Source organism: Takifugu rubripes, chromosome 15 (genome assembly GCF_901000725.2).
Source record: "Takifugu rubripes chromosome 15, fTakRub1.2, whole genome shotgun sequence".
Lineage (NCBI taxonomy): Eukaryota > Metazoa > Chordata > Actinopteri > Tetraodontiformes > Tetraodontidae > Takifugu > Takifugu rubripes.
In genome coordinates this window covers 8,784,944-8,798,803 of record NC_042299.1, presented here as the reverse complement: position 1 = coordinate 8,798,803, position 13,860 = coordinate 8,784,944, and the positions used below count along the sequence as shown (strand labels likewise).

The 13,860-nt window shown below is 47.2% G+C and overlaps 1 protein-coding gene across 1 annotated transcript; it reads right to left on the bottom strand.

Annotated features, from left to right (window-relative positions):
- Positions 1–586: 586 nt before the first annotated feature.
- Positions 587–13,202, bottom strand: capn5b (calpain 5b). Its single transcript, XM_003970932.2, has 14 exons — positions 13,186–13,202; positions 12,648–12,811; positions 10,722–10,887; positions 10,491–10,622; positions 8,206–8,414; positions 7,941–8,133; positions 7,385–7,578; positions 6,551–6,628; positions 6,113–6,308; positions 5,341–5,463; positions 5,078–5,274; positions 4,846–4,967; positions 4,620–4,756; positions 587–4,442 (listed from the first exon to the last, which is right to left on the bottom strand). The coding sequence occupies exons 3-14, from the start codon at positions 10,884–10,886 to the stop codon at positions 4,260–4,262; spliced, it is 1,929 nt and encodes a 642-aa protein (XP_003970981.1). The 5' UTR covers position 10,887; positions 12,648–12,811; positions 13,186–13,202; the 3' UTR covers positions 587–4,259.
- Between the last annotated feature and the right edge of the window lie 658 nt (positions 13,203–13,860).

Here is a 13,860-nt window from a genome sequence, read left to right as displayed (position 1 = left end):
CCCAGCAGTAGCCGGGTGAGGGGGAGGGTCAGGTTCAGGGGCCTGAGGATTTCATCTCTGCAGATGATACTGTCCTGTTGGCCTTATCGATCGCTGACCCCCCAGCTCTCGCTGGGGCAGTTCGAACCTGACAGTGGAGTAGCTGAGATGAAGGTCCGACAAACTGACCTCGACTGTACAGTTTGTGTATTAAACTGTCAGCTCTCAATGGTTCAGAATAAAAATTACAATCTTGACAAACCAACGCCAAAAACTGGATTTCCTCTTTTATTTGAAATTCATGCCACAAGTTGACATTAAATAGAATAGAAAAAAAGTTTGTAGCTATAAAATAACCACAGTGAAACAGGAGCTAATTGAACGAGCACGCGTCGAAAGCGGATAAAAAGCTTGCGTCAAATAAACGACCACAGACACGAGTAAATGTTGAGCAGATACGGCACAGCTCTACAAACATCCCCGAATACATAGCAGATGAACAAATACAAAATGCTCAAGCTTATAAAATACTGACAAAAGTTCCTCCTTAGAAAGTTTGTTCAATCGTCCACATGCAGAAAAATTTTACGTCTTTTTTTGTTTTTTAATTGACATCTGCAAAAAAGATCCTTCCAGAAAGTGAGATCGGATAAAAACGTCGTGGGACGTTCAGCAACGTGTCCATCGGGTAAAACCAGTGGACGACCTTGGTTTTTAGTGTCTCGCTGCATCAGGCAAAAGTAGCAGGAATGAGAAGCCCGTCGGAACATTTCAGAGCTCGGTGGGTTACTGATCGGTCTGGACGTGATTAACTGGGGAAGATTTTGTAATCACATGGAAAAAGTGTTAGTTTTGTGCATCTAACTTCCTACGGTGAGTGATATGTCGTTCAGTTCTTCGGAACAATAATAAGGCCCAAAGTCGACAATGAAACCAGAACGAAGGTATGTGAAGGTTGGCGCCGAGGCTTAAACAAGCTCTGTTAATCTAAACTTCCATTTTCAGGCATATTTTTAGCTTCTGTACGTGTGATACACGTGACGGACAGACACCAATTTATTTTTATACAAAAGACGTGTACAATTTAAGCACCACCAATAAGTCAAAGAATATCAAAGTAGAAAATAAAAGGCAAAAACTGAAAAATGACCTTTGAATAGGTGAGTCGTCCCGTGTTACGGACATGATTCGTCATTACCTTAAAAATGTTTCTGCCACCCGTGGGTGCAGAAACTAAAGTTAAAGTCATGTTTTGCGGAGTTCAGGATATCGCAACACATTTCTGTGGTTCCTCAAAAAGATTCTGTGGGATTCTCGAGGTAGCTAACGCGGTCATGTTTCTCTTCAGCAGATGTGGAAAAATTGAATGGCCAAACCTGAACAGTCTGGCTACTGTACATAAATACTGTAAACATTCACAGTAAAAATGCTAAATCCGCTTCAAATCATGCACATTTGCAACACCGGCTTTGTTCCTCGCACCCAAATGTCTCCAAAGTACCAAAGGAGCATAAAGGTGAAAATAAAACCCTTTTTTTCATAGGATTTGTACAGATTTGAGCCATTTACCACTCAGATTTGCTATTTTTACATGCTCAAGCATCATTGACATGTATCATGTTCATTTAACCTGCTTGAACGTGTATGTGCATGTGTGTGTGTGTGTGTGTGTGTGTGTGTGTTCTTGCACATGCTACATAGTGAGGACCAGAATAAGTGTTTCTCCAGCAAAAGCGAGAACATTTTGGTTGGTCCTAATAGTTCTGAAGTCTGTGTTGGGTTAGGCCTGGGTTTGTAGAGGAGAACTGGGTTTGGGTTAAGGTGAGTGGGAGGGGTCAATGACAGTCCTCACAAACATAGAAGTACAAATGTGTGTCAAAATAAAGCAACTGGACAACTGTACTATACTTGTCATGACAATGCTCAGCATGACTTGATTCCTCAGGAGTCGTTCACACACATATTTTTGGCACTTCACCCCAACAGAAGGATAAAACCTCAACGTAAACAAGACATCAAGCTTTTCTTGATGGCACGACACATTCTTTAACAAAAACTCACTCTTGTCAGCCTAAAATCCCCGTACCACAATCTAAAAAAGAAAAAATCCCTTTGACAAACTCCGCCTCCTCTGATCGCTCAAGAACCCGGACCTGAGGGTTCCGTTGGTGGATCCTCCGAACCGCCTGCACGCTGAGCTGCTACAGATATCCTCAGCACCAAGCCTGGAGCTCTTGTCTGCCCGCCCCAGACACCCATCCATCAAGCCGATTGTCCTGGGCCTCATCAGCGACGAGCTGGTCTACAGGAACAGCATCACAGCTCACAGGGCGGTGTGGACCCCCACCCTCATCACCAACACCCTGAAGTTGGAGACCCACTTATCGGGGGTCATCAAGGGGCACGTCAGAGGATGTTCTTTCTAATGCTGCTCCGCTACAAGAACATTCACCCAGTTCCACAGAGCCTCGCCATGAAGCTTTCCTCCCCACCAAGACCCTGCATCCTCGGCCCAGCACAGACTGGAACCCAGCCAGCCGTCACATGGGCCAACACAGCTACCTGTGAAGGTTCTGAACGAGCACAGGGCAGCAGGACGCATCTGGCTAAACTGTTCAGTCTCAGATCCATCAGCACCAGAAACAGCACCTGTTTCTTTTTTCATTTTAAGTTATAATTCTATAAATATATATGTAATAATTATATAGAATATAGAATTATAATTTAAAAATAACCAGAGGTCAATATTAGCTGAGGAAATTTAATACACTAATATTAGTACTGTTGGATCAGAAATGTTCAAATTTGTTAACATGTTGAGTGATTGGTGAGCTGTGTGGCTCAATTAAACTGTTTAGATTGGAAAATATTCAACATCGAGTTTGTTTCGACCCTTCAGCTATAGAAACTACGAGGTCAAATCAGAATCAGTCAATATAAACTGCTCTGATGACAGATTGATTTACATAATGAAATTACACAAATTACTCTGGAGGCAATATACGAAGGTTTTTTGTGTAGCTTTCACCTCCACTGGGAGGTTCCCGAACACAAGTCAAACTTGTGTAAAACCTTTCAGAGTCACGTCAGGGAGTTGAGTGGGACTCGCAGCTAACGGAGGAAAACTCCACTCTCGATTTCTCCAACACTTCTGGCACAACCCGACTTTGGCACGAGGGATCTTTCACAGAAAAAAGACTTTTGACACCTTAGTGCCTTGCACGAGGACACGCCAGCGGTGCTCAGAGAGGAAGAGTGACATCAGCGTCGTCACTTCTCTGATGTTCCTCCGTCACAAATCCTACAGAGGAGAAATAGCACCAGGCCAGTGTCAGCGGCAGCTACAGGCCGGTCCGGTGGCGCATCGGTGGAGGTGAGCTGTGTTCTGTCCAAGAACAACAAGGCCGTCGACATAATGGGGGGAAAACCCAACACAAACTCAGGCAAGAAGAATTTTAAAGTTATTAAAAAAAACAAAACAGGAGCGGAAATGAACAGAAGGGATAAAGTTCAAACACCCACATTCAGGAACACTGCTCAGTCTCTCGGTCTCGTGGCGTTGGGCCGACAGTCTCGGGTCGGAGGAAACATCAGGCAGGCAGTGGTGACGATGTGGCACAGAGGGTGGCGGTCTGACCGGACCAGTCTGGTCCAGCGTGGAGCTTCTGAATGACCTTTGGCCCCATAAAGCACTTGATTATGTCAGGAATAACTGTTTTGGGGTTGTTTTTTCTTTTTTTGGAGGGGGGGGTGTCACCCACTGCTAATGCCCGAGTGCTGATGTGTCGCCCATAATGACCAGCGGAACTTGGACACGGGAGTCTGAGAATTCTGGAGCGTGTTCGAGGAACAACAGTGAAGCTGCCAGGAGCACCAGCGAAGCAGGGAGGCGTGAGGACGTCACACACACATGAAAGCTCAGCCGGTCGATCACACTCGTGGTCGGTACTGAGCAGAAGACACCAGAGCGGCACCGGCCTCTTAAACATTCCAGATTTTCCCCTTTGTGTTGGTGTGATTGACAGCATGAAGACCACAGCGAACTGCTGACCCCTCCCACTGTCGACTCCGCCTGAAGGCAGCGCGTAGCCCTTGGAAACGTTGGCACATGCATGGAGGGTGTATGAGCGCGTGCATCGCCATAACAACGCGCAGGAAGTAAAGGTTCATATTTGAAAGTCGGAGCGATGAAACGTCAGCGTATTTCTAATGCGCCTCCAGAAGGTTCATACCGAAGGCCACGGAGCCCGTCAGCGGCGGAACCACCGGCGCCTCCGGGGTCAGATGTTGGTGAGGGTGGTGGAGGTGATGAGGCTGACGGTGAGGGTGCCGGGAAGGTCGTTGTCCTGGCGACTGCCGCGGTCGCGGAGGTGGAGCGTGTGCTGCTCCTGGCGCTCGTTGGGGTCGCTGAAGAGGATCACCTGACCTAGGAAGGTGTCGACGATCATGTTCTTGTTGTAGATCTGTTTACCACTCACAGAGAGGAGGAGCATCAACAACAGGAATTAGGAAAAAGAGGAAGGAAAACTGGAAATCCTCATCAGTTTAGGTGCGGCTAAAGATGAGGGATTTTTCCTTCCTCCTTTGAGCAGGTTTCTTTGACAGTGAAGGTGCGACGGGTGCAGACTGCAGACGCTCACCTCCACGTGGATCCCCTCTTTGGGTTTTTTGCGATAAAACAGGCCTTTGATGTCAAAGTTGGGAGAGCGGGCGTCCTTCTGAACGGGAGATCGGACGCGTTCCCCCTCGCACGTGATGATGACGTAGGGATCAACAGCTGAAGGGTAGCGGTGAAAAACAGTCAGGTGAGACGGGGGGAGAGGACCCCGCAGGAAACAGGCGTCCGCCCTGCGTCCAGGAACTCACCTCCGTTAGAGTCTGGACCCTGCAGACCTTCAGCGTTCAGCACATGGACCTGAGTGACCAGCTGAGGGTAACCGCACATCCCTGTCCAACAGGTCTGAGGAGGCTCGTCCAGCGTCAGCTCTCTGAGGAGACACAGCCGCCACGCAACAGTCGGCGCAAGCACCCGAGAGCCGGACCGTCACACGGACCGATACGAATAATTGAAAATTTTTGAGTTAGAAACCATCTTTACTTGCAGTCTGAAGGCACATCAGTGAAGACTCGGAGCAGGAATTCGCCCTGCTGCCCGGGCTCGAATGTGGTGGGAATGATGACGTAACGGCCCTCCTTCAGCTCCTTCCTCAGGAAGACGCAGCGCGAGTTGATGTAAATGGAGCCCGCCACTTTCTGCTGTGGCGAGTGCACGCGGTACTTCCTGTTGAGCTCCACCTGCAGCAGAGATGAGTCCTTAATGGAACGTCAAACACTCTGGTTCACCGTTTACTCTGATCGTACCCGGTGAATGTCGAAGCCGATGGCGAGATTTTCTCCTTTGCCCTCTTTAGACGTGGCCCTTTTCTCTTTCTGCTGTAAACAGATCAGAACCTCATCCTCCGCCTTCTTCACATCAAACACGTACTGTGAACAGACAGGAAGAGAACGCCACGGCCACAGTTACATCAGAGAGGACTCCACCTGGGCACACAAACTCATTCTGGCTTTAAAGGATTAATGTGCATCAACGGCTGAGATGCCGCTGTAATAATGTATTCAACTGCACCTTCGTCCTTCACCTTTGACCTTCACCCGCCTGATGAGGTGACGCTCCTCTGATAGCTTTACAGATCAAACTAGCAAGAGATGAGGGGTCACAGAACACCCTGCTCTCCATCAGGGACCCTCCATTCCACCACCCCCATGAGACATTCCGGAGGAAGCGGAATTCAATCTCTAACAGACCGGCTGAGCTCCGCTGCCATGACGACCGCTACAGGAACGTGTTCCTGCCTTTCTCTACACAGAAGACCCCTTCCCTACTGACTTAATACTTTATTATACTTTACTGACTTTATTTTTGCCTTTAATGTACATTTTGCTTCATTGTGTTTTAACTCTGTAATCCCTTGCGGGGTTAATAAATATCCAATTTAGATTAGATCTCAGATTAGTGATCAAAAGGACCCTCCTTTGAAATCAAGGCCAAACTGCTCAGCTGCGGAGGTTCTGTTGGCAGAAAAAAAGCAACCACCTGACAGAGGATGAGGAGATACGGTGAGGAAAAACACACCTGAGGGTTCTGCAGGAAGGTGTTCTTATGGTTGATGCAGCCTCCGGAGCGGTTACGGAGCGGGTCCTGACGGAGCGTCCAGGAGCCCCTCATCACCTCCTCCTCCCAGGTCTTGTGGATGCTCAGGTAGGAGGTGTTGATGAGGCGACACAGGATCAAGTCAGTGAAGTACTGGCAGAAGTCATCAAACGTCATCCTTAGGGAACGACGGCAAAGACGCCATATAACCGACGGAGAACAGGAGGAAAAAGAAGATGGTGGTGAAGGTGATGATGAAGAAAACGGGCAGGAAAAATCAGAACGTGGCAGAAGAGTTAAGGTGATGATGATCTGAAAGTCAGTGCTGTTGATATCAACTGTTCGGATAACTCAGCGATGTCGTCCTTCACACACACACACACCGACGTGACACGTGATACCACCTGAATGTGCTCTCACCAGAACTCGCCATCGTCCTGGACGGTGACGCCCAGCTTTTCTCTCTCACTTTTGCTCACTTTGTTCCACTCCTCTGAGCTGCAGCAGGCGAAGCGACGAGAGACACAACAAACACGCAACCCATTCAATTACACTTTAGGTTTATATATACATATATACGCATATACAATATATGGTGGATATACTTCATGTCTGTCCCTCACAGCGGCTCTTCCCACTCTGTCCCTTTAGGTTACAGTTCTAGCAGCCACAATCTTTTCAAAAAATGTTTATGCTGTTTATTGTACTGTTAATAAGACAACATTACTCCCTAACTCCATTAAATATTTAGATACAATTAAGAAAGCTTGACATTTGAAAGTAACGTTGTTTTTTATTCATCTTTTTTTCTGTCTCTCAGGAGCTGCTGTGTTTATGCTAGCATGAATCATGTCAGAACAGCCAGGTTCTGTCTCTACTGGGCACTCTGGGGAAATATTAGCCGTGAGATTGTGTTGCCATTTACCGTTCTTCATTCTGTCTGGCTGCATTTACAATCATAACAAAATAGATAAATTAATTATTCAGTCAGACACAGTCAGGAAAAACAGTCATCTCATTTATCAATAATTCAAACTCCATTATGATGCTGCAGCTCAGGGACATTGTGATGTCCAACCTGCCCCAAAGGAGGCGCCGTTTAGCACTAATTGAACATCCTAAACGAACAGTCATCCCGAGTCAGCTCATCTAAATCTTAGCCTGCTTCGCTGGGAAATCTTCTAGAACTGATAGAAACTATCTACGGGGATAGAACGTGCTAAAACTGCTTCACCAGAAGGAGGCGGCACTTGCCTGTCACTCCAGGGCCCGCTCCATTCCTTCTCTCCCCACGGGTTCCTCATGCGGATCATGTGCAACTTCTCCGACTTGAAAAACGCCAGGAGGCCATGACCGAGTCGAACTTTACGCACATCTGTAACGGCGTAGGCGTGGCCTTTGACTAAACCGCAGTCCAAACGTGCCTCCATGTCCTCCACTGTGGTTGCCTTCAGGTCCCAGACAGAGAGGACATTGATAAGCAGGCTGTTCCATAGATCACATGAATTGTTACCTGGCAACTGCAAGTATGGCTTGATAATGAACATTCTGGGGTGTATATTAGCATGAAAATGATGAAGTATCATCCACCTTAAGTGTGTATACACTACTGTAACCCCGCCCACCACGTCAGAGCCCCACCCACCATCAAACAACCACCCCCACCATATCAATAAACACCTGCCATAACCCCACCCAGTCTGTCAGTGTCCTGACTACCCCTTTATAACCACACCCATTCCACCCTAACCTCACCTAACTTCCAGGGTCAACTTCCATTAGCATTAGCTCCCTTAATTAGCTCCCTTACCCTGATGGAGCAGCTGATCAGACCATCTCTGTTGTGGACCTTCAGAACCCTCTCAAACAGCTGGTTCCTGGCCACCTCATCTGATGCCATCTGACCCTCCAGCAGGTCCACCGGCTCGGACACACCTCCTGTGAAGTCTACCAGCGCGTCAGCAGTGTTACCCCCATCCAGAGCCTCATAGCAGCCATAAACCCTGAAGGCCAAGAAACATTTACTGGAGCTACAGTATCGGTTCCAGGATCAGATCCTGTTGGGCGACCCATACTTGGCATAAGCCTTCTCCACCAGTGCGCTCCAGAACTCGTTGCTGTCGTCGGAGTGGCAGTAAACCAGCTGGTTGTCCACTGTCGGCAGGCGGTCATCAATCACAACGTCCACCCAGTCGCCAAAGCGCCAGAATCGAAAGTGGAAAATTCCAGCGTACGCATCGGGTTTCTCCGTGTCCCATTCCTGCTCTTTCCAGTCGGGGATGACCTGGGGGAGGAGAAGTGGGGAGAAGAGGAGGAGGAGGAGGAGAGAAAGGGGAGAGATGAGGGTGAAGGTAAAGGGAACATGGGGGAATCGTGAATGTCAGAGTAGAGTGAGACTCACGTCTGCTGCTGCATTTATCTGAATTTATCAGCGAGGCTGTGAGATAAATCCAGGTGTGATGAGGGTCACAGGTAACAACTGTGTTACAGAAACAGTTCACGTTTTCAGCTTTAATCCCTGCTCCTTCATTCACACGATTCATTCAAAATTTCCAAGGAAACAACAGAACTCGTGGCGCCGACTTCACATGGTCATTTTTTTCACAAGCCCACCTCACATCAACACTCTCAGCCCGATTTTTGATGCGTATTTGACTTATTTGTGTTTTTGTGACAGCTTAAAAAATGTAAACTCAAGTCTGTGTCCAGACATGAAGATGCTGAAGATGCTGACGCTCAGCAGGGGTTTCCAGATTTTCCCACTGCAGCCTCCCCTGACGTGTCATGGCGTTCAGGACAGTCTGCACCAACCAGCTCTGTTCCCAGAGGATGCTCCCTGGCTGTGGTTGCCTAGCACCTTTTCCTCAGCGCCAGTGTGGGTTCCGCCCTCTCTCCCAGGCGACAGCACCTCCACGCAGAACAAACCAGCAGGCAAAACCGCGGGACATCTGACGGGAAGGAAGCCAAGAGTCTGGACGTCTCCCGTGATCCGATCCCACTCGTTCCACAAGCATGTCCGGAGAGCTGCAGCTGCCCTTCCGTCCAGACAACCAGCTGACGGAGGTGATGCGCCTGCGGGTCCAGTCCCTGCAGCAGCGAGGCCAAAAGAAGCAGGACGGCGAGCGCCTGCTGCGGCCCAACGAAGCGGTGTACCGGCTGGACTTTCCCACGCAGGTGCTGCGTTTCTCCCGCTGGATGGTGCGCCTGGCGAGGTCGGGACGCCTCACCATCACGGCCACCTCGCAGCTCTGGACTCCCGATCTCACTAACCTGATGACCCGCCAGCTGCTGGAGCCCGCTGGGTCTTTCTGGAGGGGGCAGGGCGAGGCGTGCGGCACGGTTGTCCAATGCTACGAGGCTGACGCGCAAGAGTTTGGCGAGAGGATCGCAGAGCTGGCTAAGGTAAGGAAGGTGATGTACTTCCTGTTTGCGTTCGAAGACGGCTGCAGCCCCGAGACGGTGGACAGCTGCATAACCTTCACATCGGAGAGCTGAGGGACCAACCAGAGACACTTTTCCTGCACTTGTTCGATGTCTAGGTGAAATTGTGTTCCGTGACAATGATGATGACATCATTTCTGGATTAGGATACTTTTGGTTTTGTCTTTTCCTTCTGAATCTTTGTGCTGTGATTTGGAAAAGAAGCGAACAGCATAAAAATAAACCCGGTCGATGAAACAGCTTCTCTGAAGTTGGAATTTTCTTTGCAAAGGACACTGGCAAAGATTCCCGGAGGACGAAAACGTGTCAGGGGTTCCTTCGGCGAAAATTATTTCATCAATGTCGCACCTATTATTCCCAAATCCCACAGCATCACACTTAATTGAGTTAAACCTGTCTCGCCCACAGGTTAAAGCTTAGAAAACCAATATTTCATTTATAATGATATAATAACAATATTCTAGCGTCCTTTAGCTTGCAGCACTCTGGGAAGGTCTAACAAAGTTTCAAACAATTAGCTGTGAATGCTAGACTCCAGCGTTCAAAGGAAGCCGATGAAAGTGTCTGGTCGTGATGTTTTGCTGCTAGCATCTCCGGGGAAATTTGAGCTCAGGGCTTAATTTGCCCCGACGAGAAGTTTTTCTTTTGTTCCATGTCACAAACAAAAGTTTGATGAGGTGGAAACCTGGTTAGCTTAGCACAATGAAACATCCAAACCTCTGTCCATTTAGAGAGCAGATCCCTCAGAGTCAGATTTGGAGCTGATCCTGCAGTGGATCAGCAGACTGTTGATATCTGCTGATAACCACGAGGAACCATCACACAATTTACCACCAAAACCAGCTTTGTCAAAATGCAAGTGATTTAAAAGTGTGAACAAACAAAAAGATAAAGCAAGGGTAGAGGAAGCAACACTCACTTTTTGCCACAGAGACTCTCTGGAGGCCAAACTGGAGCAGGCGGCAACAAACCAGCAGTTGCCCAGCTGCCCCTGGTGTAAATCGTGAGCGCTGATGCCGTCAACAAACAGGTGAGGGTCCTCGCACACCTCCTAAACACAAACACACCAGGTGCACGAGGGCAATGGAAGATTGTATTTAAATCTGGCAAAGCAGCATACTTGATGAAGCGGCTATTATCAGACATTTACCCGGGGCCTCTTCCAGACCACATGTCCGATCCTGTTGCCCTGGTAAAACAGCGAATCATCAGTAGCGGTGAAACAGGGGTCCTCGAAGAGGACGCCGCTCTGCAGACACTGTCTCTTCAGGGTGGAGTAGTGCTGCCCCTCGAAGGCCTTCGCAGAGGAGAACATGCTGCAGAACATACAGAAACACCGGAGAAACGTCACTGAGCTGCAAACACGCGCACACGCTATCAATTATTGATAGAGATCAATAGGTGATTAGTGAAACGGTTCGTTAGCTGTGGCGTTCCAATGATAAACTACACTGTTGATGCTTTAGGGTCGTTAATTTTCATCATGCTTTCATCTCCCAGTCAATACTTCTGCAAGTCCTGATTATTGGTTATGAATAATGGATGTTTACGGACCTTCACCGCCAAAGCCTTTTAGAACATTCAAACAGGACGTTTAAAACCAAACGTCCCATTATCAGATGAGTTGAATTATTGAGCACACACATTCCATTTATATTTATAACAGCTCTGATGAAGCTCATAGCATCGACTTCAGATGCATAACTGAGATCAAGGTTTCTTCTCCTTTTTTGACAAGTCGTTGGTTAAAGGATTTAATGAGGAAAAGCCACCACTTTTTTTTTTTTTTTTTTAGTCGGGGGGGGACCCAGTTGGAGGCAGCAGGACCTGTCAGGATTGGTTCTGGCATGAAGCCTGACATATGAGGTGGTGCGTGAACATGAGGAAGAGCCACTTTTTCATCAGAGGGAGACGTTCAGATTAGACAACAGGAAGGAGTTTTCTTCAGAACGTGGCCACTACAAATCAAACATGGCCGGGATTTACGGTCCGCTCTGATTGGACTGGGACCACTCAGCTGACTCTGGCCAGCAGGATGCAGCAGCAGATTTGGAGAACAATGAGGTGATGCAGCAGAGAAGGGAGGAGGTCAGAACGGGCCTCCTCCCCCCTCCTCCTCCGTCAGAGAGGTGGGTATCCCAGCATGGTGAGCTCCTCTCTGCAGCATCTTCTGCTGCAGCTGCTCTGTGTTTTCCCTCTGTCTTCCTCTCTGCCTTTGATACTCAAAGTTGACTTTTGTACTACAGAAGTGTCCCAACTGCATTAAAATCACATGCTAACGTATGTGTCAAATATCCATAGCTGTCCTATGAATGATTATTACGTTGGAGTAAAGTTTCCCCTCATTATCATCAGCATTTTCCAGCCGTTTCAATAAATTAACGGTGACAGAAAAAACAGATTTGGAGCTCATTTTCATCGTGTCCAATAATTAAGACAAAAATAATCAGATTTCCACCAGTATAAATAATTCGGTTTCGGGCGTGAGAATCGATTACGTACATCTGAACAGCAGGGAATAGATTGACCTGTTGTTCCTCCAAACAGGATGTTTAATTAGTGTTTTCTGATTATTAATAATCACTTTTGTGTGAGATGTCTCTGCATCTGGAGCATCGAGCCGCTGCCACCTTCAGAAATGATTGCTGATTGATTAGTGCACTAAGATGAAACATTAGAAGATTTTGATGAAGTCATTATTGATTCCTAATATCCCCCGTCACGTGTCTCTGTAATCGGATCGCGGAGGTGCGTTTATTACGCTATTATTGTTATTTTAATCCAGCTCAGCAGCTCGGTTACATCAACTTTATCCTCGCCATAATTGGCGCTGTTTTGCGCATTAAAGGGTTTCAGTAATTCCGCGGTTGGCTGCCGTGGACGGGTGGGCGGGTTGGGGGGGGGATCCTAATCTCAGCGGCCCTAAAGCGCACGGAGCCCTCCGTCAGTGCGGCTCTCCTGAGATCAGAAGCGGCTCTACGCGACTCTCTGACGCCGGTTCTCCATCCCCCAGCATCCCCTTCTCAGCGTCTGCCCTCTGGGGAGGCAGTCTGAACCGGTTTCTTTGGAAGGTTACCTGGTCTGGGGCCTCTGCCGTACCAACGTACGGCTCTCTCAGGTCCTCCTCCGTGGAGTGAAGGCGGTCCAGCCGGTCCGGTCTGGCTCTCCTGGGGCCGATACCTCACCACGGCGTCCCCGCTGGTCCGCTGACGATGCTCCGCTCTCCTCCGACCTGTCAAGCTGCCGTAGAGAAGACGACGGAAGCGAAAGTTCGTTAAACCTGCTTTCAAAGTAAAGGTGTTAAACGACAGCGTGACAGAATAGTATCGTCCCAACTACACCCAGGCACACACTCCAAGGCAAACATCCGTGACTAAATTATTGTAAATGTTTATTAATGAGTACAGGTTACATTGTTTTGTACGGGGATTTTTTAACGTTCGATGATGTAAATAGAACGTTATTCTGTAGTTTCTTTTGCTGATGGAGATGATCAGTTGCATTATCTATTTTACAGTGCGAAGAACTAAACGACTGATTAATGATCAGATCGTTTGCGCGTCCCTGCATTTAAAAACTTTTATTTTGAAGGTAAGGAAATATTGTGAGATTACCTGAGTGGACCCGCGCTGAGGGAGGGATGCGGACTGAGCATGCGCAGAGCAGAAGGACGTAAACATGAAGCAATAAAGAAAAACAACAACCTCTGATTAGGCGTTTCCGGTTTCAGCGTGTTTGTGACTGATTTTTCGTGAGGGATTATTAATGAATTATTAGAAAATATTAACGAATCCCCAATTTTGATTCAGCAGTAAAACATTTAGTGACTCATCTGAAAATTACGTTCTTCTAGACAGTCTGGGTTTAAAGTTAATAAATTAATAGCACGGATTTATAGTTTCTACAATTCTGTGTTCGTAATGTACTGAAAACCAATCCGTCATAAAAAAGCACGATTTAAAAAAATCCAAATCAGTGAGTGTGATTAAAGATACTTCAGAAATGTGTGTGTGTGTATATATATATATATATATATATATATATATATATATATATATATATATATATATATATATATATATATATATATATATATATATATATATATATATACACACACTATATCATATTCAACAAAAACAAATTATCTGAAGCGCTCTCTAAAGTGTCATTAATGGACTCATTCCTTAACCCCATTGTGGTTTTTGCAACTTTCACCTTGCTTCTTTGGCCTCAAGTTGACTGATTCTTCTTCCAAGTGTTTTTGACTGAGTCAGATGATCCTCCAC

Excerpts from the sequence above, each read along its gene's own strand:
- capn5b (XM_003970932.2), bottom strand. The coding sequence starts at position 10,886 with ATGTTCTCCTCTGCGAAGGCCTTCGAGGGGCAGCACTACTCCACCCTG. Across the intron at positions 7,579-7,940 it reads TGATCAGCTGCTCCATCAGG|GCAACCACAGTGGAGGACAT; the intron begins GTAAGGGAGCTA and ends TGGGACCTGAAG. Across the intron at positions 4,443-4,619 it reads AAGAGGGGATCCACGTGGAG|ATCTACAACAAGAACATGAT; the intron begins GTGAGCGTCTGC and ends AGTGGTAAACAG.